The 26476-nt window shown below is 40.0% G+C and overlaps 1 protein-coding gene across 1 annotated transcript; it reads right to left on the minus strand.

Annotated features, from left to right (window-relative positions):
• Positions 1 to 5785: 5785 nt before the first annotated feature.
• On the minus strand, positions 5786 to 26217 carry STEAP4 (STEAP4 metalloreductase). The gene is made up of 5 exons (XM_010118147.2): positions 26119 to 26217; positions 10646 to 11101; positions 8753 to 9280; positions 7978 to 8142; positions 5786 to 6996 (listed from the first exon to the last, which is right to left on the minus strand). Exons 2-5 carry the CDS (start codon positions 11099 to 11101, stop codon positions 6727 to 6729), a joined length of 1419 nt encoding a protein of 472 aa, XP_010116449.2. The 5' UTR covers positions 26119 to 26217; the 3' UTR covers positions 5786 to 6726.
• Positions 26218 to 26476: the final 259 nt, after the last annotated feature.

A 26476-nucleotide genomic window follows, 5' to 3' on the forward strand; every position in this document is an offset into this window, starting at 1 on the left:
TTAATTCAGGAGTTTTCAGCCCATTTTAATGGATTACCTGCCAGCAATAACAAATGGTAACTAGGATAAAACAGCGTGTTGTCAGGAAGCTTAAACTTTACAGCAATCTGCATTACTGTTGGAAAATTTGTGGGAGTCTGTGAACTGAAAAATATGACAACTCCTGATAATTCAGAAAGGAATTAATTCAGGCAGTGTCTGCAGCCCCTCTTCTGCAAGAAGAGAGAATAGCTAATCACAAGGTTGCCTTCTGGCTCTCTAATCTGTAAAGCTCCTCGTAATTAGAGAACTATCCTTAGCTTCAGGAAACATGTGTCCAATTCCTCTCCTTGCCTCTGACTTTCTACATGATGTTGTATGAGTCGCTGACACAGGGATCATTAAAGAAACTTGGGATCAGCTTGTGATGACAGTTAAGTGTGAATATAAGTGTCAGCTTCTTGTGAAAGACAGGGAAGGCTTGACTTTGCCAGGAATCTTTGGTGGTTTTTTGTGTTTTGGTTTTTTTTTTGTTTTGTTTTGTTTGAAGAAAACATGCCAGAAGATATGCAGTGATGCCTGGATGTTCAGCATTTTCCCAAAAGTCAGCACGTGGCTGTACAAGCCCCTTCCTCCCTCTCAGACTTCTGTAACTGGACAGGAGGTATCCCTCAGGCCCTGGCAAGACTGAGTGTCTTAGTTTGTTGGATTTATTTATCTCAACAACACTAGGCAGGCTTGATAGTAAAACAAGACTGGAGTTTATGCAGTGTGACTTGAGGTTTGACCTTTAGACCAATCCAATTAGAGATGGGATTTGGTTTCCAGTCTTTACTTACGGGACTGGAAACCAGAAGCTACAAGCAAAACAAACAAACTATAATCCTGTATGTATTTAACATAATTCCCTGCAATTACTTCTGCACTCATCCCTTCTGATTGTCTGGGCCAGTTCTGAGGGATGAGGACACCGCGTCTGTCCCGTCCCAGGCCGCCCAAAACTCTGGTGCATTGCTAGCCAAGTGGGGAGGGGGAAGCTGCCCCGTCCCCTCCTTCCTCCCAGGGACTACCCCTCTGCTCACCTCCTCAGGTCTCGCTCACCCTGTCCAGCTCTCACTTGTCTTCCTCATTGAGTATTGCAGGGTTTTATTTGTTTCAGATTTTCATGCCAAGTTAATGTTTTACCCTTTCTTCGGTAACATCCTGTGTTTGATTTTGCTTTGGTTCTTTGACTATAAAATGACTATATAATGGTGTCTCGCATTGCAACAAAGGAGTGCGTTAAGCAGTCTCTGTCCTGTATCTGAGCAGCTGGACACCAGCATCTCTCCTGATTCTTTTCTCCCCAGGAAACTGTTTTTTTTTTCAGCTGTATTCACTACTGAGCTGCGCAAGTCCTGTGACTGATGCACAGCTGGATTTGCTACTGCTGCTGCTCAACAGTGAGTGGTGTGGTGTGGAATGGCAGCTACCTTTGGAAAGGTGGTTGTAAAGGACAAGAAAATAGGCAGATTTGTACCAATTTGGACTGGAGAAAGAAGGCTATGATGAAATCCTAAAACCTTAGTTGGACTCCAGGGCTGCCAAGATCAAACTCTTTATTTCATTCTTTATAAGGTACTGAAATACTTGGTACCATGCAACCAAAAATGTGTGACTTTTTCTGTCATGGAGCCAGTAGGAAAGAAGAAAAACAGGTTTGTCTTTTTCCTTCTTTCCTTCTTTCCTTCTCACTCCTACATTCTAATAATTTTTAAACTTTTATTCCCTACACTTTTCTCCAGAATGATCCTTTGAAAATACCCACCCCCCCCACCCCCCCCCATGCCGGAGCTCAGTCACAGATAATCTGTCCCAAACACGCCTGTGTTGGGATACTGTGTTTTGGTCTAGCAGTGTTCAACCACTTGTGTCCTGCAATGATAAGCATATTACAATAACTTTCATTTTTTCATTTTTCATTTATCTATTTTCTGAAGTCTCTAAAGAGAGATTTATAGAGACTACACTTTCTAATCTTCCATAAGATTGGGGGAAAAAAAATTAATGGGTAATAAACTAGGAAAGGCCTCTGCACTGATGTTTAATGGCTTGAGTCTGCTGATTGCAGTTAAGCTTTTCCTAGATTAAATCTCAGCAAGTGTGAAGAGAAGAAAGCACAGTGAAAGGGCTGTATTTGAATGAATCTCAAATAATAAGCAAACTTGGATGTGGAAGCAAAAAGAGACACAAGAATAAAGGATGTGTGTGAAGCCATATAAATGAAAAATTACCACTTCTCATTTGCAGCATTTGGAGACATTAGCTAAGTTTCATGCAATTCTCTGAGCTCTGTACACAGTCCTCTCACAGTTCTACAGTGTATTTTTTGTAGCACTGAGGTTCCTTATAAGAAAATAATGTGTCAGGGGTCTAGTCTTGTCAGAGCTAACATTTATGTCAATTCTAGATTCCCAGATTAAAGAACATTAAATTAAGGCAATGCGCAACAATGAGAAATGTGCAGTTTTTCTTACTACGGTGATATATGAGAGAGAGAGAGAGAGAGAGAGAGAGAGAGAGAGATAAAGTATCTTGAGCAATGTCAGCTTCCTCCAAGGAGCAAATGATTCATGTTAATGTCAGGAATTAGAGATACAAATAGAGATCCACAGCAGAAATATGTATAATGTAGAGGAAAAAAAGAGTCTCTGTAGGATAGAAAAGCTTTCATTATGTGTGGAAGAGAAGCCGTATTTAGGCTATTATAGGAATACTGAAGATTTATTAAATATATCAGTCATAGTATGGAAGAGCACCCACACATAGGTTACATAGTTCTGTGAGCATTCATATTATTCAACAGTTCTTTGTTTGGACAAGTGAATCAAAAAGGCTCACCAGAGTTTGAGGCAAGAGATGCTCTTCTAAAATCTTGTGCCTGATAGGTAAGAAGAACAAAGCTGCAAAAACCTGACATGCTGGAAAAAAGGGGTTTTCTAGACTGGGTCATGTGTTGGAGAGGGAGGTAACTATTAGATAAGGCAGAAAATGCTGATAGAAGGTCATGCTGCAAGGCAAAAATAACTTGCGGATCTCAGGACGCACGGTACAGTGTGGTGGAACTGAAGGGAATTGCTCTGTGGTTCAGGATCCAGCGGTATCTGTGGTGTCAGCTGCATCCCCTGGGGCCAGTGCCTATCTGATGTCCCATTACTGTCTCAAGACCTAAGTACTTACTCAAGACTAAGTAATTAATTAAAATACGTTTCACTAGTAAGTGCATTTTTTTTTCATTGAAATGGATATTCTCTAGGCATAACAAAAAGGGAAAAGGAAGTTAAATTAGCCAGATTGTGTAGGATATAGAGGTCTAAAAATCAGACTATGCTGTAGCGCTCTCTATCAGAATAAATCTTTCTTATGCAATGAAACCCAACCTTGCTTGTTGTCATGACAATGTCCATGTGGCCATTTATTTTAAAAGCTGTAATTTATATTTCTAAGTGTTGACTCTGATTTAGAAGTAGAGTTGAGAGTCAATGCTTTATTCCTATAGGAATTCTTAGAACGGCATTATGTACATATGCACATAAAGGCTCTTCATGGCTTCTGGGAACCATATAGAAAACATCCTTTCCAAAATTTATTTCCTGATCCTTCTGATGTCCTTTCTGACCAGACTTTGTGAGTACATAAAAAAATATGAAGACCTCAGCCATGAAGAATGTATACGAGCTGCCAACAGTTTTCATAGCACTGGCTATTGTTTTCAAAATATTGCCATTGAATGCTTACAGTTTAACTATCATGTAAGATTACTGAAGAAATTTGTTTTTGCTACAATGTTCAATAAATAAATATGTAAATTTGTGAAGCAAATACTCTCGAGCTGCTTAAGAATGACAGGATATGAAATCCCTCACTTGGACTGGAGAAACAAGTAATGCTGGAGATCTGACCTGTTATTATCTACTGAAGTCAACAAAGAGCCTGCTGCTGACTCCAGATGTATGGGCTTTGGATCAGCTCCTGAGTCCTGCTGCATGCACCTCGTGCAAACAAAGGGCATTGTCTCCTCGGTTGGGAAAAGCAGATATTGGCACTTTGTTCTTGGAGGAAACAGCAAATTGCAAATCGTACCTGGCCGCTTGGCATTTTCAGTAACTCCCAGTCTGTGTTTTAGCATAACAAAGCAGTGTTATACCAGTCCTTGAAGAAGATCTTTTATCTTTCTCTTGTGTCTATGAACAGTAGTGAGGGAATAAACAGGTGGTGTTCGGTCGAGCTGCAGTTACTTTGCACTAATTCCCAGCGAGGGTAAAGAAGATCTGGTTTGGCCTGTCCTTCTCTTTAGCACAAGGCACTCAGAAACACACAGGAACCTGTTCACTGGGAGGAAAGGAGGCAGAGCATTTGCAATATTTGTATTTCGTAAAGCATAACTATTAAATAGGTGTTACTTGCCATGGCTGTTGCAGTTTAAACTCCAAGCCATAGGTTCAGCTGTGAGAGGGAGAAAAGGATGGGGTTTAGATCTGGATAGGCAGAAACCCTGAAAATAAATACTTTAAAACGTAATAAAAACCTCCAATCTGTATCTTGGAACTGTTACTATTTGTAATAGCATAAATCTGGAATAACTTTGTCACTGAGACCAGAATTTGGGCCCCAAATGTCAGATCTAGAGGATATTCTCTCAGGCTACTGCTACTTATTTTCTGCTCTGTCTTTCTGTTTCTCTTTTACCTATATACACACACAAACACACACATTCTCTGTTGTGTTCTCCTTCTCTTCTGCTGCTTCTGCCTCTCTCTCGTCTTCTTCAGGGAGCCGTAAAGAGATGTTACAGGCATCCTCACAACAGACTTGTCACTTAGGCCCTTTAAGCCCATACACAATCCCTTTTGTAGTAAGTGATTCCGTAAGATTAACATGGAGAATCTTTGAAATGGAGTGACAGGTCAAGGAAAACTTCTATTTAGACCTATATAAATGTACGTATATCGGCTCATTACATACCAAGTGTGATGTATGCACCAGCGCTGGTTAATAAGAGTACTTGGTGCTAGAATTGTTTCTAAGAAATCTGGCTCCACCAATTGCTGATACATCAGACTTCTTTACAGTTATTTTGGGGATTAAGAACAGGTTCTTTCTGGGCCAGAGGATGATGTGAAGAGGGAATGTATGTCCAGAACTAAAAAAGACTCCCTTGTTGAGAAGTGTTTTGAGAATTATTGTTCAAATAGTTGTTTTTTTTTTTTTTTCAAATCTGCTTGGTTGTGCTTGTTTGAAAGTACAGTTTTCTATACCAGTTAGCATGCCCATACTTTCATATTTGCAAGTATTTATCCTCTGTATAGATAGGGAGGAGAACAACAGAGAGAAAAAAGATAAAGAGCAATTCTCTTCCTATAAAAAGAAAGATATTTTTCCTATTCTTTATGGTCCAATGAAAATGAGGCTGTCAGATCCTCTGTTTCCAATTTAACAGGAGGTCACCATCCCAGCTGAATCCTGGTTTTCTCAGCTCACTTTGATGACTAAGCAAAGATCTGCTTATGTGAGCATCCAAGGAGCAAAGAAAGATGGGGGAAAGTGAGTCCAGGCAGCTGGCTGAAGACAGGATCCCATTTTATTCCTTGCCCCAAGGCCTTCCAACACCTTTGTGCAACTGAGCATACGAGAAGCTGCATTGTATCAAAAGAGGTTCCAGAAATTATAACAGAGTTCAACACTGTAAAAATTTTTCTTTATTGTGGTTAAAATATGTATATTTTCATAGAGTATCTGCAATATTCCATCCAAATAATTATTTTTTTTAAATCAACAAAATTATCTTCAAAAGATATAACCATGACATATAATACAACCTTCTGATATAATAGGATATTCCTTCAGTTTCTTTCCTTACAACTCACTGCTTACACAAAAAATCACTGACTATTTTTTTGCCTGTACTTATGGAAAAGATTAGGCTTACGAGCACATCTCACATCTTTCTGGAATTTTGATCTCTCCTCCGTCTCCTTGCCAACTGAGTTTCTGGTAGAGCAGTACAAACAAGGATTCAGTTGTCCTTGGCCTGTGCGCTTTGAACATTAGAGTTCCTGTACACAAACCAAACCAATCTTACTCAACTATCTCTAAGGTATGGACATAGGTCTCTTTTGGATCCAATATTAATGGAGGATAAACTAATGCTGCGAGGAAGAGAGCTCTTTCTCAATCAGCATCCATCCTGCCCCCATTCTATGGGCGCTGGTGGCTTCTGGGGGGTGGAAGCAGGGTATGCGTTCATGTACGTGTGCATGTGGATTTCTGAGGGTGTGCGTAGGTGCATGTAGACCTGAGTCCCAATGGGTAGGATAGGGAAGAGGAGCAGATGCCATCTCATGCCGAAGGTTACTTGGGTTCTGCCCAGCCCTGGAGGAGGTTTGCAATGACAGAGGAGGGACCTGGAGCACCGCTTACTTCTCTCACACTCTTCTTAGGAATAGAGGGTGAAGAGGCAAGGGGGAATTTACTGAGCAAAAGAGAGGGCCTGTACCTGTGTGAAAGCATGTTTGGGGTGCAGGAACTCAGTGGCCTCATTTGCTTTGTATTTTAAGTTTTTCATTGCCGTGGCTTTATTTTCCTCAGGGCCTGCCCGAGTTTTTAACTTTTTCTCTCACTCTCCAGATAAAGGAGGCTCAGGACTTCATTTTGAAATGCCTTCATAATATTTTTTTTCCTTCTTTTTGATAATACAGGTTAGTCTAATTATACAGCAGACTTGTTGATAATGTAATTTGACTGTTTTGAGTATTGGGGTTTCCTCTCCCAGCCCTGTCGAATTCGTGTGAGAGGTTTGTCTAGACAAGGAAATACCAGGACAAATTTAACAACCAGTACAATGCATGGAACAATGAGGGAGAGCATATAGGCACTTGGAAGACACCACCTGTATGCTGATGGGCTCAGGAACCACTTTCCACCGTAAACCAGTGTGTGTGCAGTGCACAAAATAAGTGTCAGATATCCCAATTTGGACTAGAGGAGAACAAAGGAAAGAAAGAAAGAAATGGAGATTAAAACAGTAAAGTAAACCAGAACAAATGCAATTTATAGGACACAATAAGCTTTGTGGAATATGCCAACTTTGGGACTAATTGAGGACTGCTGAAATGAAACTGGTTTACATAATAAAAAGGCTCTTACTGTTTTTAAATAAAGATTGATTCAAATGGATCTAAGTAAAACATACTTTGTTTTTTTTCTCCATCAACAATCCTGATAATTTTTGCTAGCTCACACATACTGCCTAGTGCTTGTCATATTTTTGAAAATGCAGAGAAAATGCTGAAATTCAGTGGAGAGATCCAAGCTTTTATACACTCTAGTGCTAATCTATCCAGAACTACGAAACTGTGCAAGTTTTTGGCCTTGATAAAACATTCATTGATAGGAACTTCCCTTTCTCTTGCCTCCCCTCGCCTGCCAGCCCAGCTCCTGCAGAGGCACGGCAGCTCCCACCAAGCTTCCTCCGAGTGTGGGGCTGAGATTACCGTGTTACCAGGGGCAGCAGTTTATAAGCACAGCAGTTTTTGGAGTCTGCAGAAACTGCAGGTTCTCTTTAGATGCTTGGCATTGAGAGAAGCTGAGTTATAAAGTAATTTTTCAAACACATTTTAACTGAATTATCTTGTAAACCAATAAATAGCTAAAATGTTTTGTGACTTATTATAATTTTGGAATTTGATAATTCCCCAGTGTCAGCTTTCTGTTTGTCATTTAGGAGCTCGTGTCTCCCCAATTTTCTCTTGTTAATGCAGTAATCCCAGTTGTACCATAAGCAACCATCAGAGCAGTTGTGGTTCTTTACAGGTGAGCTGTGTAGCCATGTAGTTTTTTTTTTCACGTGTGATGGTGCATAATGCACACATCACAGTTAGAGATACTAATGGAGGAAAGCTCTAAGTCTCTAGTAAACCTGCTAGTTTATAAGGGAAGAAGAAGAAATCTTTTTCTTACCTGTACAAATCGAAATTCTCTCCAGTTGACATTGTTGCTGACTGAAGGCAAGGAAGTTATTCCCAGAAGAACAAATAAAAAAAATCCTAAAATCCCCAAAGCCAAATAAGAGTCACTAAGCCAGGCATTAGTGTTGTCGAGTGGTTCTGTTTTATTGTTCAGTGCCTGAAGAAAAGAAGATCGAGTGTACCTTAGTGATAGTAGTTTTAGGATCAATACGCAGCAAACATATCCTTTAAGATAACTAGGCGATAAATGGTATACATTAACTCTCTGGAAATCATTGGAGATTTACTTTGAACACTTACTCAAAAAGCAGAAGAGGCATTATATTACATGTAAGTTCCATGTACTTATAATTGTGGTGCATGTTTTTCACTGCTGTAGACCTACTGTTGAGGACAGGTATGTGATCCCTTGTTGTTAAATAAGGTCAGAAAGTCAAAATATGTTACTAAAGGTATATGGAGATACAGGGAAATATGTTTCCATAAATTACTCTTAATGTTTACATTTCCCTGCTTATGTTATTAATGTGTAAACTATATAGAAAGAAAACTGAGGCCAAAAATCCCTTCAGCTCAACATAGTATCAACAATATCAACAATAAAATATCAAATTTTGGAGATACCAGTGATTAAAAAGAACACAGAAACTAGGAAATTAACCCTATTGTAAAGACTGTCCACATGAATTTCTGAAGCTTAAGATAGAAGGTAGTATTTGTAACAAGGCCAGAAGAAAGGAATACACCGAGCAGGGAAGAAAATTTACCTGAGAGACAATGTGACTGCTGATTCTCCATCTTACGAAGGAGCGAATTGAGATAACAAGAGTGTACAAAACGTGCAGAGAAGCAAACGCCAAGGCTACTAGTCCAAGTTGTTTTCTACACAGCATCCATTTGTCCAACCAATCTGGGAAACGGCGATATTTGGTACCTCTGTATAACTGAATAATTGCAGCAAGTACACCAGGGAGATAAACTAAGGCAAGAAGTGTGAGTGCCAATATAGGGCAGATCCGATTTGGAATGGAAATTGCAATAAAAAATGAAAAGTCTTTGTTTTCATAAACATAAGGGTAAATTACATCACGAATCAAGCAGTAGAAGAAGAAGAATGCAACAAGGCCAAGTGACAAAAGGACAGGAAACTTCCACATTGGAAAGAGCTGCAGAGGGTAATTTTCTATTTCCTGAGCAGCCAAGAGGGATCCTTGATCTAATGGAGTGAGACCCAGTGCACGAACAATATCCATCACCATTTGTTTAGCTTTCATGTCATCTCCACAGACAAACACCTGCAGCCAAAAACAAGGAGAAATTTTATTTAGACAAACTTTGGTGACATCCTTTATAGCCGTCCTGCCTGGATATGGACGATGAGCACAAGCTTCCTAGGCTACCCTAGGCTACCCTTGTTGGCTTCCCTGCTGGCCTTAATTTGTATAGGCAAAAAAATAGCCTATAGGTACTTTCTTGGCCAACAGGTCCAAGAACTAAGAATATGAATCTTTGGGGAAGGAGATTATTTCAAGTGGCAAAATCTTGTATCTAAAAAAACCCAATGTATAACACACTTAGTACAAGTCTTTGCCTAGAAGACTTGATATATTCTTCTGAGACCTGCAAGCAGTTTGTAAGCACAGAATTTGGTAGGAGTAAATAGGAGCAAAATTTTCAACTGCTGCTACAGTGGTTTGTCAGGACTCCAGGGAACTGGGGACAGATATCTTTAAAACACGATTGCCCTGTCACAAAAGTAAATATTATTTCTTTCCAAGTCTAGTAAAATAATGAAGAAAGCATCTTTTCTGTGAGTGTGCAAGACAATACTTCTTTTGGAACTGGGACAAAGGGGACACTTTCTGCTCTTGTTGATATGATGAAGGCTTGTACAGCCTAGGCTTGGAAGTCCTTGAGTCTTTAGTTTAGCCAAAACCATTTATCTGGCAGAAGAAAGCAAAAGTAGCAATGGTTTGAGCAGCTGACTGAAACCGTCTGTTGTACAAGAGCACTATCACTCAGAGCAGCAGAAAACAGGGTAATAATAAGTGATTTGTCTTCAAGTTTGTGTTTCTTGCTATGACGAGCTCTGTGCTCAGTGGCCTGTGGTTAAGGAGCTGGTTAAAATGGTTTGCACACACTGTTGTATTAAAGTTCTGTGGTGATGGATTCTGATTTAGAAAACTTTATTAATTTGTTCCCCTTCCAGCTCACTTTTGTTGCACATACTCATTCTATTGCCCCATCGTATTGCTTGCCTCCCCTTTTTTTCCTCTCTTCATTTTATTCTTGCTTTCATATATTCCTTCTATCTCCTTTCTGCTTAACTTTACGTTCCTGGTGAACAACAGATGCAGCCCTTGTTTTCTCCTGATTTGCTGTCTCTGTCTTTCTAGCTCTGCTATCTTTCTTTCCTTGCTTCTTCAGTGTCTGTGAACACCTTACCGAATTTGGAGGCAAGCTATCGATATTCCTTGTCATGCCATATTAGAAACTGAGAGTAAATTTTATCTCACATTTATCTTGAAACGGACAATTATAGTGAAAATTCTGTCTCAACCCTATCTGATTTGTATGTCTCGTGTGTGTTTTGTCTAGCTGTTAAGAAACCATACGATACGAACTCTATGACATAGGAAACCCCCGTTACTCAGTCTTACCTGCCGGCTTGCATCCAAGGTGCCCGACTGCAAGGCCCAGGCTGACACGGTGTTAAAGGCTTTCACAACCTTAGCACCAGGCACCAGCTGAGCGAGATACTCTGCATTGGATTCAGGATACTGGTTTATTTTTAAGTTGTTGCTTACGTCCACCAAGACTTTTCCCTGGAGAATTTCTGCGAGCGGTGTAAGGAAGTTGTAATGTTCTCTCTGTATTGCTATAATGATGATGGCAGCTTTCTGCGCTGCCTCTGCATGGCTCAACACCTCTGCATCCTTAGGAATCAGGCTGGATATCTGTGTGCTCCGGCTTCCAAACACGACGGGGTAGCCAGCCTGAATCATTTTATGCCCGAGAGCTCTTCCAAAATCTCCAGTTCCAAATATGCACACTGTCTCTCTTTTGTTAGAAGTGTTAGGAGCCAAAGCCATTATGTTTGAAGAATTTTTAGTCATCTGATAAAAAAAAAAAGGAATAGGAACAAACTAAGCAAAACATCAATCTCTTGAAAATGAAGGGTTAGCATCCACTCTGGCTGTACAAAACAAATATCTGAGAGTTTTCTTGTGTTTTAATATGCTTCCTGCACACTCTTCTCAGTACACCCTCTCAGATTTCTGTACAGTTTTAAAAAAACAGTTCTAGATATTCACCTCTCCGTCTCTTACGGCACCCTCTTTTCCATCCATTTCATGGATTTCCGCATTCAGCTGAACTGTTGTAGTTTTCCTCTCTCATAAGGAAAGCAGGAGGAAAGGATACAGGAGCACAGCGAGCAGAGGTTGCACACGTTTCAGAGTAATGTATGTTTACTTATGCTATAGAAATCATTGAAAAGGCATGTGTTTCTAATCAAGTTAGAACCTGGAAAGTCTTTTGTAAAATAATTGAAGAAGAGATATTACAAAAGGTAGTTACAAATCTGTCTGCTGTTCTTAGTATTTCCTTAATATGACGAGTCAGTGCCATTTTGTTTTATTATTGTTCTTCAATTTCCTGAAGAACGTCCCGTGAAGCATTTGAACAGTGGAATTGGAATTTTTCATGTTGAACATTTATTTCTGATACTTATATATTACTCATAATAAAATTCTCTTTGAGGTTTTTATCTATCCTCCTTTATCACTGTACCTGGAAGCTTCAAGTCTTTAATGTATTATCCATGCCACAGCAGTATGTACGCTCTGTACTTGCAGAGTGAGATCCATGATGCGAATACAGAATCAAAAGGATCTGCCCCAGAGGTCTTGCAGTAGGTCCACATGCTGTTGTCCTCAATCTACAAAAGTTGAACTCAGACCAGAAAACCTAAGGCTTAAAGGAAGACTTCCAACAGGAGATCCTGAGAGACCCCTCTCTTGGACTGGCCCATAATTTAGTACTTAAAGCGGTCGTTTGATTTCCAGGAGCCCCGTTTCAAGTCTTTCACTGCGTCACAAGTAACTATCTTAATTAAAACTGTGGAAAGAACTGATTTTTAATTTGCAGGAAAGAAACGCATGGAATGGTTAGCTAGACCCAAACAATTGCTTTGCTACTGCTGTTTATTAACCCTTTGCTTACATTCTTCTGTGACATGCCATTCAGAATGAAACTCTGCCATTTGAAAATACTGAATGATACTTTTCACTTTCTTTTATATTTTTCTCTAGCCAGAACAGTTTTTGCTTTTTAAAAATTTGGCATGATTTTAAACTGTTAGACCCAAAACCTGCATTTGTTTGGTGAATAAAAAAAAATCAAGCCTGAACTTCCCCCTGCCCTGCTGTGACCTAGAATTAAGGGCCAACGCCCATGTCGTTTTGGCCTGTCCTGCAGGGTGTAAGCTTCACTTGCAAGATAGGTAGAGAAATGCTCATTCTGAGAATTATATGTGAAAATTTTGGCTTGAGCCAACTCAGCTGGTATCAGTGCCTGCTCAGCACCGATGTTCCAGTAAGCTGTGGGAGCCCCGGGATTTAGAAAGCTGCCAAGGGAGTTGGCTTCTGGTCATTAGGGGAAGGCATCCATTCAGACAGAGAAGGGCCTGAGGATCTGTGTGCTGGTGGCCTGTGTGGCTGGTGCAGGTCCCACGGGAGGCTTTGTGGTGCAGGAGGGTGTAAACTCCAGCTCTCCTGAAGCTGCAGTCCCAGCTACCCAGCAGACTCTGTGTACTTCGTCAAGTAACACACCGAGCATGAAAACAGATCCTCAAAAGGACCCTTCTGAATGTCTCTTGCCTATTTGTGTGCTCTGACTCATGCATACAAATGCAAAGTCCTTTGACATATTTAAAAATCATTCTCTGAGGGTTTTATTAATGTCCCATGAGGCTTTAATGTGACTAAACCTAAAAAATTACTTTTTGGGGATAGTCTGTATTTCAAAAAGAACACAGGGGTTGCATATGTAATACTAATAAATGGTCCAACTCAGTACTTAATAAGACTCAAGTTTCCTTTCTTAATTTTTCCTTTTAAAAAAGTAGGCTCCTAACTAAAATGAAAAGTAAAATGTATTTGTAACACATGATCGTCCAGTTGAAAACGTCTGTATTTGCCCTCAAGAAATCATTAAGTTATTGCTGAGTGAACTATGCAGATCATCCTCCTCTCCAAAGTAAGACTGGAAAAAATAAAACTCAAATGGGTGTTATGGGGTAATATATTTGGTAGATTGGATTGGTTAAAGTTATGTTTTGTTTGAGCTTATAAAAGAAATGCATTCACCAGCAAGAAATAAGTTTTCAGTTGTTCACTAATACCAAACATCTCATGTGCTAGTGAACACTGAACTCATCTTGCCAGAAAAGAGAAAAAGAGGGAGATGAAAAGAAAAATCAATGTAAGGAACATTCTTTTTTTCAAAATACAGTTTCTTGGAGCACTTTCTAAGATGTAAAGGGACTTGTGCAAGGCAGTGAATATTATTCCATAGAAAGCTGTGTTAACGTAAGAGCGTTAATGCTGCCTTTAATATTGGTGGTCTAATTTATCTTAATACTATTTTTAACAAGAGAGGAAATCTGCTTCAATAAAGTAAGCAGAATTTACATTTTCTTTTTAAGAATTACTTAATAGGGATGCCCATATTATGATGGTACACATTATGTATCAGAAATAAACTCCTCACCAATTAATTTCTTAACAAATTAAGTATATTGTAAAACTGATAATAATTTAATAGTGCATCTGCTACTTCTGAAAATCACATGTAAGACAAGACAAGTTTGCTTTTAAATCTCAGGCCTTCTGGACCATGCCTCCTTCTAAGAAAGAGGGAAATTAAATGCATTTTCTCCATTGAATCCTTTTTTTTCCTTCTTTCCAACGTGCCTTTGTGCCAGCTGGCTGTTGTTGAACTAAAAGAAGGGTGTGGGCTTTGCAGTGGACTTCTGGAGGTTAATTCAGGCGGAAGGTTATGGGCACATAGACAGTGCATAGATAAATTCTGGCTTTGCTGTTGTATTTGAACAAAATGCAGCCTCTGAGGGCAACTGGGTGGGTGTAAGCAAGGAAAATGGCCTCCCAGAGTCCGTGACAGAGGGAGCTGGAATGCGAGAAGATATTCACTTGCTATAGGACAAGGTGTTCCATTGTCATACGTCACTGTTAAGAAGTTGAAGCAGAAGTACATCTCAAGGAACTCAGGGCCAGCCTGGTGTTTCGGGGCTCAGCCCGAGGGCTTGCATGGGGGTCTCAGTAAGTAGCCGATGGCAGTGGGGGTCTGCTCTGTGCCCATGGGTTACACTAAGTGCTCTCAAAGTGCCAGAGGAAAGCAGAAAAAGCAAAGAAACATGTAGTAATAGACATTTGTATGCATACCTAATATTTTTGCTTATATCCATCCCTCTAATAGTAGAGCACTTCTGTTATTTGAAAGATAATCCATGTAAGCTTCTGTGTCCTTTCTCTTCTGTACTGTTGCTGTATTCTTATACAACAAATTATCCTATTTCAAGGAAAATGGTAATCTCTGAGATGATTACCTCTTGGTCAGTAATGATAAAAGGAGGTTCTCAAAGGAAAAAAAGAAGCTAACTGCAAAACTGTAATTTCTACCCACTGCATAAACACTAGGGGCACTGAATGAAGGTACCATGTTTAGTTCAGCAATTATATGCAAATACTTTGGTTATGTAGGAATTTGAATGAAGGCAGGCACGTTGCCTTGCACATGAGAAACAGGAGGGATTTCTTAGTAGAAGCGCTGCCGCAGATGGAGTGCAGTACCACAAGCAGAAAGGCAGAGATGGAACTGAGACATAGATTGGGATGGATAATGGAAAGATCAGAAAGAAGTAACATGAAATGGCAGATGGGAGATCAGTGGAATGATTCAAAAGATAGAAAGACAAGATGAAAGGAGCAGGAAAGAGTAATTTTACTATTTACATTTTTAAAAGGAGCAAACCAAATAACTCTGGTAGTGATCTCAAATGATTATCTAGTCCATTCCCTCCCTAAGGCAGGATGAACTATGTTTAAACCAAGTCTGACTGATGCTTGTCTAACCTGTTTGTAAAACATTGCCTGGTGGTGGATCCTGAAGTCTTCCTCACTTACTGCTTTCTCAGCAACACTATTAGGCAGATTTTCCTGTGTCTAATCTATACCGCCTCCTCCAGACTAGACACAGGTGTCAATTTATCCCCCTTCTCTTTGCAGCAGCCTTTGTTGGACATGAAAGCTTTTACCATTTCACCCTTTTCTTCTCTAGATAAAACAACCCCAGATCTTTCCTTGCAACTCATGCTTCTGAAAGTGGTGATCTTTCTCATGGCTTTCTTCTGATCTTTCTAGGCTAAACTGCTCCAACTGTTAATTGAAAGTATGGTGCTAAAACTGAATGCAATATTCTTGCTGAGATCTTACAAGATAGAAAAGAATTGCTTCACTTGCCTCATAGACAACACATCATCCTGCTGTCACATTTGTCTTATTCACAACACAGCTGATTCATAGTCAACTTGCAATGCATTAAGGCTATGAGTATTTTAACAAACAGTGTGTGGCCACGGAAACGAAGATGTGGAGTGAAACAGCTGGTGCTGAGCACGTGATCAGCGTGTATCATCCCTGTGTCAGAGACTTTTCCTCCTTGAACTAACTTTGGTCTGGTACTGCAGCCTGAGTGCTCATTAGCAGCTGCAGTGCATTGGGGTGCACCTAAAGCATGTCTACTGGTTCAGCTTTTGTGGACAGGAATCTAGTTGCTTATGCTCCAAGACCTCTCTGTGGTGTAAAGCAAAGTCTGATAAATGGTGATCTAGTTCTACCTCTGATCAGAACTGAAACACATGTAAATGCATCCTGTTACACCCAGTCCTTTAACTGGACTGCTCCCATGCCAATTGCTGCATCCTCCATTTCTGTGTTTTTTTCTGACTCAGAGCTGTATCGTGCACTTGTCCCTGTTGAATAGCACCATATTTTTTCAAACTGTAACTTCAATTTGTTAAGATCATTTTGATTTTTAAGCCTGTCCTCTGATGTGCTTGCAGCCCTTTTCAACTTTGTCAGATTGTCAGCTTTAATAAACATACTGTCTGTTCCGGCATCTACATCATTTAATGAAATTCTGGAACAGGACTTTTGCCAGGAGAGACCCCTTGTATATCTGCGGTAAATGTAGTCTTCCATTTTCACAGTGATTAACTGACAGATTGAAAATGCTTCTTTTGCTAGTTCTGCAGAACCTTACCTTATATTAGTTTAATCTAGGCTGCATTTTCCTAGTATGTGTTTGAAAATCTTCTCTAACATTTACCGTACTAAAAACTTCACTCATGTCAAGTTCTATAGCTTCTGTGATTCACAAGGCCTGTTATCCTGTTATAAAAGGAAATTAGGTTGGTTTGGAGTGATTTGGTCTTGATTAATCCATGTGCCTATAACCCATTTCTTTCTTATCTTCTATTTGCTTCCTCTATTTGTTTGAGAATTGTACTTAAATAGATTGGGCCGTAATTCTGCACCACCTCTTTCTTCTTGCTTTTAAAGATAGCTGTTATTCTTACCTTTCCAGTCTTTCAAAAATTTACCTCTTCCATACAGTTCTTAAAGATAGTTATTAATGGCTGTGGAAATGCTTCAGTTATCCCCTGAACAATGTGAGGTGAATTCCATCAGCCTTGCTGATCTCAGGTCATTTAACTCACCTAAGCATAACCTAATCTCTTTCTTCTGTCATCTAACTGAAATTTTCAGCTCTTTGCTTCTGGTGTAAACCCTTTTATCACAGTTGACCCTTCTAGTGAAGAAAGAACAAAATAGGCATTAGAGAGTCGGCTTTCTTGGAGTCAGTAGTCAATAGCTTTCTCTCACTTGAGTGGTGGATCAATTCTCTTCTTGATTTTTCTTTAACAGATGTACCTTACTAATTACATTTCTTTTTGTACTATGCTTTTCAAATCTTATCAACATATTAGTACTATTCTTCTGTGCTTGTCCATGGATTTTGATTTATGTATGCTTTTTGAGTTTGAAGTTTCTGAAGAGCTCACAGCTCCAGCCACCTGACTGTCTTTCTGCAGTCGTTCCTCTGTGTTGCAAACTTTATGTCTGTGCTTTTTCATAGTTTCTTTAATCATTTGTCAAATCTTCTGACCTCATTTTCTGCTCAAATTGTATTCCTCATGGAACATCATCTTCCCAGCTTCAGAATTTAGTATAATCTACAAGTCCATTTTTGGCCACTTGATCTTGTCTGGTGGCCTGTGGTGGCTCCCGGCCATGACAGAACCTCCATATTTTCCCTTCTATCATTTTCCAAAACCTTCTACTATGTCTGTGTTCTTTTATCTTTTGATTCAGGGCAAAAGTTTAGAAGATGAAGCAGGATATAAGGACTATGAGAAGATAAATGGCCAAAGCATTGCCAGGAGTTTGATCCATAGCCATATAAAAGAAAGGTTTATAAGTAGAATAAGGAGAGACTTAATGGCTAGCACAGCTGTGACCCTGGTAGGTTATGGCATTGTCTACTGAGGAACTAGTCTCAAGATTTGCAACACTGATCCACTTATCTTTTTTTTTTTTCTAAGTTCATTGTATAAATCATAATCCTGAAGGTAGTCGTAAAGATTATATTCAGAACAAATATTATGGGAGTGTAACTTTAAAAAGTGAAGTATCAAAGGCTCTCTTTCTATGTAAACTAAATATTTTGACTGCTATTTTCTTGTAAATAACAGCAGGGACTCCCTTACAGTATGCAAATAATAGTGCTAGGCATGAGAATGGCCTCTCTGGAGCAACTTACTGGTTGTTTTCGTATAATATTCTGGAGGCAAATAAAGGTCCTGACATAATACATCTGGCTAATTAAATAGCATGCTAGGGGTAGATTAATCTATGTGAATTCATATACAGCTACACATGACTCTTGGCAACAGCATTGACTGCATGTTCCAGCGATTCATGTACTAGAATATCAGTATAAACAGTCTGTTTTCTAGGTTCACCTTTCTAGAAAAAGCTTGTTACTCCAGATTTCAAAAGGGTTACTTTTCTATAATGATGGGGAGAGACTTGGGTTGTCAGTTTGGAGCTTATTAAAGGTTGTCCATGGCACAGCTGAACTCTAATAGTATCCTGCTGCATGAATAAGTTAATTCTTCCCTCAGGTTCACTAACCTTTGGTGTTTAACTCTGCTTGTACAGTAGTGAAACCAGGACATCTGGGACAAGAAATTTGAATTCACACTATGCCCTCCTGTAGACCTCATTTTAAGCTGCTGACATGACTTCTTACATCTCACCTTAACTCCACTGCTCTTTGAACACAGATTTGTCTGTTTCTGTTTCTGTTTTCCTTTTTTTTTTTTTTTTTCCAAATACCTCATTGTCATTAGAGCAAGGATCAGCTGAACTTTCTCACACAGCATCCACATATATAAGTCCTCAAGCCTCTGCTAAAGGTCTTTTTTAGCCAAAGCTCTGTATCTCTCTGGTCAGGAAATGCCTGAGAACGTGCAGTCCTTTACATGGATTCAAGAACTTGTTTGCATAGGTTGAACCACATGGGCAAGTCTGAGCACATTGCAACTCATTTCACCAACAGAGATTCAGAGCATGTCTGTTCCAAAACACTTTGAAACCAGATTCTCACCACCACTATGGAGAGAAAGCCCAGCATGCCATCAAACTTGATGTTATTACATGTCTTAAGCCCGCTGGGCAACTGTGAGCTGATCTTGAGTTGGTGTTTATGACCGAACTGCTGAAAATAAGCCTTCTGGAGGTGTACTGTGTCCTGCAGACCTTCCTCATATCTCTTTAAACAAAATAAACAGGTTCAATCAATCAGGTTTGCTTCCCCAACGCTTCTGTGTACACTTGATCCTTCCCTCCCTAATAAACATACATCCTTCTCTAACATGGGTGGGCTGCACTTGTGGTAACCACGGTGCTTTGACACCATGCTATGGCATGAACTCATGCTGGTGCCAATGAAGAACAGTGCCTACATCCAAGAGTGTCATCTTTGATCAAAAGATGACACTTTGCCTTGTAGTCTATGATCAAAAGGTATATATTAGACAAAAGGGCCCTAATACACTAAGATTGCATATAGTAGTCCATTAAATACAGTAGAAAAAGAGACTGATTAATACTTCATTTCTTGCATATGTAGTACTGCAGCTTTGGAAGTATCTTTATGAAGTATTTCACACATGCGTAATACTCAATAATCCTGGTGTATCTCGGAAAACAGGTGAAATGTGATTTTAAAAGTCTCCTTGGAAAGGCACATTCACTGCTCTGAGGCAATCTCATTTACTTAAAATTTCATTTTACCATTCCCACAGAGAGAGAGAAACAATGCACTCTATAACAAATACTGTTTCTTATAAGCTGATAGTTGTAGAACTAAATCTGCCCTAAATTATAAACTGCATTTTTTGTTGCTTGATACACCTAAAACTGAAAGGCATGTGGCTAAACAACTCTCCCGTGATTAATCCAGTACTTAAACACATAAAGAAAATAGCAGAATAGCTCCTACCAAATGTATTACAACAAATTATTCATGAATTTTCTTTCAAGTGAATGAATATCTGCTATTCTTCTCAGCAGAAAATCCCGGGCTCCAAGTTTTGACAAAGCTGATAAAAAATAATTGTTTGAGACAATAAATCCTCCTACAGAGGACATTGCATTTCCCACATCTTCACTTTTTATCAGGAGAATGCTAAAGCTGCCTGGAGGCTATGAAGTATAGGCCTAAGTAGATGTGCTTAATGTTGTCTAAATCATAGCAAAGTACTGAGAGAACTGGAAGTCTCAGCACCTCCAACTGCTCCCATAAACACGTAAGACCCAGCTATAACTTGAGTAATTTCCTCAGTCTTTTCAGGGCTGTTGTACTGTTCTGAGAGGTGTATGTATTAAGCTTTAATCCAGCCTAGTCAACTGCAAGGAGAATGAAAATATTTCACAAAGCACCCGAAGGTGAGCAAGGGTGAGGAGAGATAGACCTGCCTACAGCGCAGGGAGCACTGGATTTATCCCAGTTGGTGCAGGAGATGTCCTGAGATCTTGAAAGACATGTTGTCAGTTCCACTGTGCGTGGAGAAGCACCTCCTGGATCCCTGCTGTGTCCTCCCCTCACTGTAAAGCTATTCTTCTGAGCATCTTTTATTTGCCATTTAGAGATATTAACAAATAGCTCTGTCTCACAGAGAAATAACACTAGAAATAATGAAGCCTGGCTTCCTAGGGGTTTGTGTTTCTTGGCTGATTACGAGCACTGATTGAAGCTGTTTCAAATCATAGGAGATGACTCCTATAACATTTCTTCTCATGTGGCTTTTTAGGTCTTTTAAATGTATATAGTCACAGGAGAATTCATTTTTCAGGGCTCTTCTGTGGGGTCTTCAGTTGCCTTTTTTTTCATGCAACATAAGGCAAACAGACCCCTCTCTCCTCCTGGTATATTTGTTTGAAGTGATCACTAAAAAAATGGTTGAGGAACACACGTAAACATACATACACTCACATACCTCTGCATGATCAGAGAAATCTCACTTCATACAGAAATCAGGCTAAAATAATGGACACCCTAAAAAATTCATGATGTGCACACATACACGTGCATGTCTATACCACCAAAAGACAAGGAAAAAAGTGAGAAATGGCTCTTCAGTTGTGACCCAATGTCATTGTGGTCTGATGAAAGGCATGGAGGACGAGGTAGGGAATGTTATTTGGGATGCTTTTTCTGACAGCTCATCAGTAGGATACATTGAGATTGAAATTAGCAAGCATTGCACCAGCAAACAGACCCAGACCTTCAGAGAGCCAAAAATGCAGGAGTCCAAGCCACGTATTTACTGTGAGCTGTAGGAGTGCACGATAAGCCTGATTCTCTTCCCATTTACACTAATGGAATTGTTGATTTTCAGTTAACTTGCTTTTGGACTGGGTTGTCACAAGCGGGAAGAAAATGAAGCCCACTTGCTTTGTAACACCTGCAATGAAATCAAAGGCCAAGTGACAGTGTTCTTGGCTGTCTTACAGTCTTAGAAACCTGAGGAGTGGGAGGGAGAGTACGAGGAAAGATTTAAGAAAAAAGGAGCATGAATATGAAGTTTTGTTGTCAAAACAAATATATATGGATTTGCAACATGTCTGGAACATGGCCAAGCAGATTTTACAGAAAGTTCGTTAATCTATGTTCTTGCTTACACAAGCCTATACACCAAAATGCTGCTATAAAAAACTGTTTAAAGGCATGTGATTTAACAGTAGATAATTTTATCGGCTCCTTATTCACTTAATATGGAGCACATTAAATGTATCTACTTGCTCCTTTTGGTTTCCTTCCTTTCTTTTGCATGGACTTGAACATTTTCCTCTCCTACTTGACTTCAGTCACGTGGCATCTGACATGCCTGCCTTCAGGACAAAATGAACACTGATACCTTCAGAAATAAAGACGTTATATTCCTTATTAAAATAAGAGACAGTTTTAAATGCTGTTGCATTTTTCAGCATGGAAAAAATTCTTATCAGGCAATACTTTAAAAACTGCTTCTTTCTCAAGATGGAAGAAATTCCTCTTCTTACTGAGCCAGTGATTTCAGGAGTCTTTAAGCAACAACATTAAGCTACAGGCTTTGAAAATAAACTGCTGAGAAGCCTGAATTTAAAATAAAAAATAAACAGAGGTGAGATTCATCCAAAATTTGCAGAACTCTTAAGGGTAGCATCCTATACTGAGAAATGGAAAGATCTAGGTTTTGCAGATGCCCAAGCCCAGGTAATTCCCTGGCCTGGCAAGAGGGGATGGGTGTGTGCAGCAGTGGGTCATTACCTTTGCTCCTACCCCAGGTGTTGTTCCGAATGAAACTTCTCTGCTGAGGTACTGTCTGTTAGGCAATCTGCCACCTTCAGAGAGAAATTATCCCAGTTTCTGTCTTCTACTTGCACCTGGGTCTCAGTCAAGGTCTCTGGGTACCTCTTGTTCCTATCCCTGTGAAATATGTGGGGTCAAGGCAGGAGTTATGCTCTTGGGTCTGCAGGTCAAGACCATGCAATATGCGAGAAAGGTGCGCACCAGGCCCTGTCTGTGCAATTTTAGTGAGGGAAAAGGTGGCTATTTGGGACATGATATAGAGCAGAGATAAATGAAAAGGAAGTAACTTACTTTTGTGCTGATAGGGAACTTGGCTCAAAATCCTTCAATCTTAATTTTTAAAATGACATATTTAAAGAAATAATTCCTTAAGTAAATACGTTTCTCAGCCTGTGTCACCAATCAAAATAACAACTGTTATAGTTCATTTCTCTTAAAGAGCCCCAGCTACCACTTTTGGTAGTGCTCTAGGTTGTTAATCCAGAAGTTTGAATCCAATTTCCAATCCAGATTTTTAAGAAAAAAATCTTTTAGATTGACGTAGGGAAGTATTGACGTTCACTGCTGGCATGGATCTTCCATTAATTTTACAAGCAAAAGATTTTAGATCTGCTGGGTGGTTTTCAGGGTGAGTTTTTCCCCTAAATATATGTGCAGTCACTTCTGAGATCCACAAAAAAAGCCTGACTCTAACACTACCAATGCTGCGTAGTCCTGGAAGTTACTGAGGTCTACTCTGTCTAATTTGGGATGAAATTGAGCTGAATGTGTACCAGGAAACAAAGTGTCACACTGCTTTTGTAATTGCCTAATCGGACAAAATAATTCCCTCCTGCAGGGTGACCCTCTCCTGCGTCTCCAGCAAAGAAATGCAATACAAAATGAGGAACTGGCTTTTCTGAATAGACCCATTGTCTTTATTGCATTACCATTTTATGCTATTACAATTATTGCATAATAACCCACTTGTTGTGAGTACTCCTGTCTTTTTACATATTTCCTGCTGTCACAGTCCTTGTAGCATGAGACCACCCCAGAGCAACCCTTTGTCAAACATTCCTGTGCTCTAATGATGCCAGAAAGTGTTTTGCTCTTTGGCAACCATCTCTCCGCTAAATTTCTTAGCACTTAAAGTCTGTTTATCTAGAGGCCTACAGAAACTTGCTCACATAGTTGGTATCGCTAATGGATTGGTGTCAGGCAGCAGTAAGACACTTTGATCCCAGTTCTCAGGTGCTGTAAATTGTTTGAGGTGAATGGCTGAGCCGCTTCCACCATTGATCAAGCAGTTTGTAGCAGATTATTATAATTAAGCACCTTTGAAGTGCCAAGTTATATGAAGCTCTGGTGTGGTTCAGGTTGTAGAATTCAAATGAGTTTTATTAATATTCTAATTTTTATAGGATATCATGCTGTTACGGAAATGATTTTTCTGCACATTCAGATTTGTTCTGGTGAGGCTGCTCCACTTGGGAAAAGTACATGGAAGGAAATCCTCCAGAGCTGAAAACCTGTCCTCACTCCTAATTTAATCTTTACCTCATGTTTTCCAAAGCAAGTCATGGGATCTACATCTCCCAGTGGAGGTTTAGACCTAGCCCTGTCGCTGAACTGGGGTGATCTGCGGCACTTTTGCTAGTGTGATGCACAAAGTCGCTCAGCCGAGCATGAGAAGAGCCGTCCTGAGCTGTGCAGCCCGACTCTGTGCCTCCAGCACATCGCCACCATCAAAGTTAAGAGCATTCCTCCGGTAATCCAGCCAGGAGAGGGTCATCTCAACAGCTTAGTAAAGTTAAAAAAGAACAAGCCACCTTTGCAATTGCGTCTCCAGGGCTGTACTCAGTAGTCACTATGAGCTTGGGAGGCAGCCTTGCCAGTCCTCTAATTAAGGCTTTTGCTGGCAGCTATTCCCGCTCCTCCTCCATTTCCAAGAAGCACCGACATCACCAGCGATTACCTGAGCTGCCACCCACTGCCTGCTGCAGCACTGCCGGAGCACCCTGCCCAAACCACCGCAGCAGTGAGGAGAGAGGTGTCATTGGCAGCTGTGAAAATGGTCCATGGGGATGTTTGAGAGTGCACCTATTTCTCACAGCCCTGCCTACGACATCAAGTAAGTGAATTTACTGACATTTATTGGCCATGCTCTCATTAAGGGGAACACATATTGGAGAAATTTTGAAAAAGAAGAGAGTATGTGAGTCTAAACAGTGATGTCAAAAGAGGAAAAAACACCCCAATCTGTTTTGGAGCATATAGGGACAAAAATACCCACATCTGAACTGCAATAAGCATCTATAAAGGTGACATTCAAATACCTGTCCCTACCTTTTCTTCCTGAAAACCAGCTTTCAAAACCCAAAGTCTACATATGTTAAAATCTAAATAGAATAAAAATTAAGTCAAAACACCAATATCTATGAAATGTCCCACAGAAAATAAAATGTTTAAAATGTTGCAATTCCACTCTGCTAGCAGTGTAACCGAGAACAGAATGGGAGAAATGTTTGGCTCAAATCTTGAAGTTACCAAATAAAATAAACAGGTTTTGATAAAAATAGACTGGAAAGCAGTGAGGGAGGCCTTAAAATAGGAAGATTTTAACTGCTTTCCCTGAAAGCCTCGGTTGCTGTCTGTATTTTTGAGCGACTGGGTTTGTAGGGAGGAAAATGTACTTCTGAGCACCCAACGCCCACACTAGGCACATTGCTAGGGTTTTTATTTTGGACTAGCTCTGGTCTGATCCTGTGTGCTTAACTGCCATCAGTGGTGGGATTGTTTCGTTTGACACAAGAGCATCTGAGACTGCATGTCCCTCGCCTGCTCTGCGATGTGAAACACTGCACGGTATGCAGCGGAGGGCAGCCGAGCGAGTTCCCAAGTGAGCTGCCACTCTGAAATAAAACACTAACATAGGCAACACACTTTGTTAATAATTTCTCGACATGAAGTAGACCCCTTATCCGATTATCGTTTCTGCCTGTAACTAAGAGAAGTAATTTAAAAACGTACCATCCGCCTAAAATGGTGCAAATATGAAAAACGCTTAATATGTTTATATAAGAAAATTCCAATGGAGGAAGAAAGTACAGGGATGCTTGATTTCTCAATGATTCTCAGAATATTCTGGTATGTAGGTACAGTACTACTTCATGCTAGTCTAAATCATTGCTATTAACAAATCTAGGAGCTTCAGGAAAGCCACATCTAAAAATTCCACTAATCGTATCATTTTATAAAGTCTCAACAATCTTTAAAAAAACTGGCCTATAGTCTGAGTGACAGTTTGTGTTTGTAGATTTAGAGGGGATATGAAATTTTCCTGTATCAAAGTTGAAGAACAGTTCTGACAGCTGTGAATGTTCTGTGAATCAATAATGTGGAAGATGGCATAAGACAATATTTAAGAAAAATCCATTTCTTTCTGCAGCATTGAAGCCTCTTGCTTATAAAATATTAAACAGGATAAAAAATTGGTACGCTGCTTGAAAGGGAAGAGAAAACATGAAATCCACATATGAATCCAGAAGTGAAAAGAATCATTAGTTCCAACTGTTATTAGCAATAACTTATGATTTGGGGTAAATCAAACACCCTTGGAGTACCTGTACTGGCTGCTAAAATTCAAACCAGAATTTTGGCTCTGGCTTAGGAAAGAAAATCTGCTTTCCAGCTTCATCATTTAAAACCCACTGATCAATCCTTATTTGCAGAAGCTTTCTCCTTCTTTAACTATAGCAAACACCTCTGGAAGATTAAATAAACTTGTCATCTGCTACATAAACTCTCTGAATACTGATTGACTAATCCAAAGTTCTGGCTTGTCCTAACTTTACAGATACAAACCCTTCCCTGTGTGTCAGGGCTTCCTTACATCAGCTGTTAGTGACTAATAGGTTGTATAATGCCAATACAAAACCAAGAGACATGCCCTGGCTTTGTTTTGTTTTGTTTTGTTTTGGTTTTTTTTTTGTCTAGCAGGGAGAAAGGCTGGGATAAAAATTTATCAGGAGACTTAAAGTTTTAAGTTCAAGCCCACCTAGATTTCTCAGTTTGATAGTTTAGCCATGCTGTTCCCCATTCCCACCTGCAGAAGTGAGAGCAACCTGTGGCTTGTCTGTGTAAAACTCACCTGTGCACTCAACCTCCTGCAGTCCCCTAGGCAAGGCAGTGCTTTCCCAGCCAGTGAGATGCTGTTTGTGATGGAGCAAGAGAGACCTCAGGAGCTGAAGAAGAGGACCTGTTGCCTGGAGCAGAGTGCAGAAACCCCAACAGCCTTGCCCGCATTTATCTACTGGAAGCCAGGGTGAGCACACAGGGGAGGGCAAGACGATGGGATGTTGCAAGCCTCGGCTATCTGTGCTGGGTGAAAGAACTTCCCGTCAAACTCTCAGGGAAAGTCCCAGCCCTTGTATTTACAGCTGAGATGAAGCTGTGGTTGCTTTTGTCATGCTGGCACTGACTTGCCCCTTGGTTATTGGCCAGAGCTA

This window comes from Chlamydotis macqueenii, chromosome 2 (genome assembly GCF_036417535.1).
Source record: "Chlamydotis macqueenii isolate bChlMac1 chromosome 2, bChlMac1.mat, whole genome shotgun sequence".
Lineage (NCBI taxonomy): Eukaryota > Metazoa > Chordata > Aves > Otidiformes > Otididae > Chlamydotis > Chlamydotis macqueenii.

Bases quoted from the DNA above. Each gene is read 5' to 3' on its own strand.
- STEAP4 (XM_010118147.2), bottom strand. From the start codon at position 11,101: ATGACTAAAAATTCTTCAAACATAATGGCTTTGGCTCCTAACACTTCT. The intron at 9,281-10,645 runs GTAAGACTGAGT...TTTTGGCTGCAG, and splicing joins CCTTGGATGCAAGCCGGCAG to GTGTTTGTCTGTGGAGATGA. The intron at 6,997-7,977 runs GTAAGAAAAAGA...GTTCTCCTCTAG, and splicing joins GAGAATTTCGATTTGTACAG to TCCAAATTGGGATATCTGAC.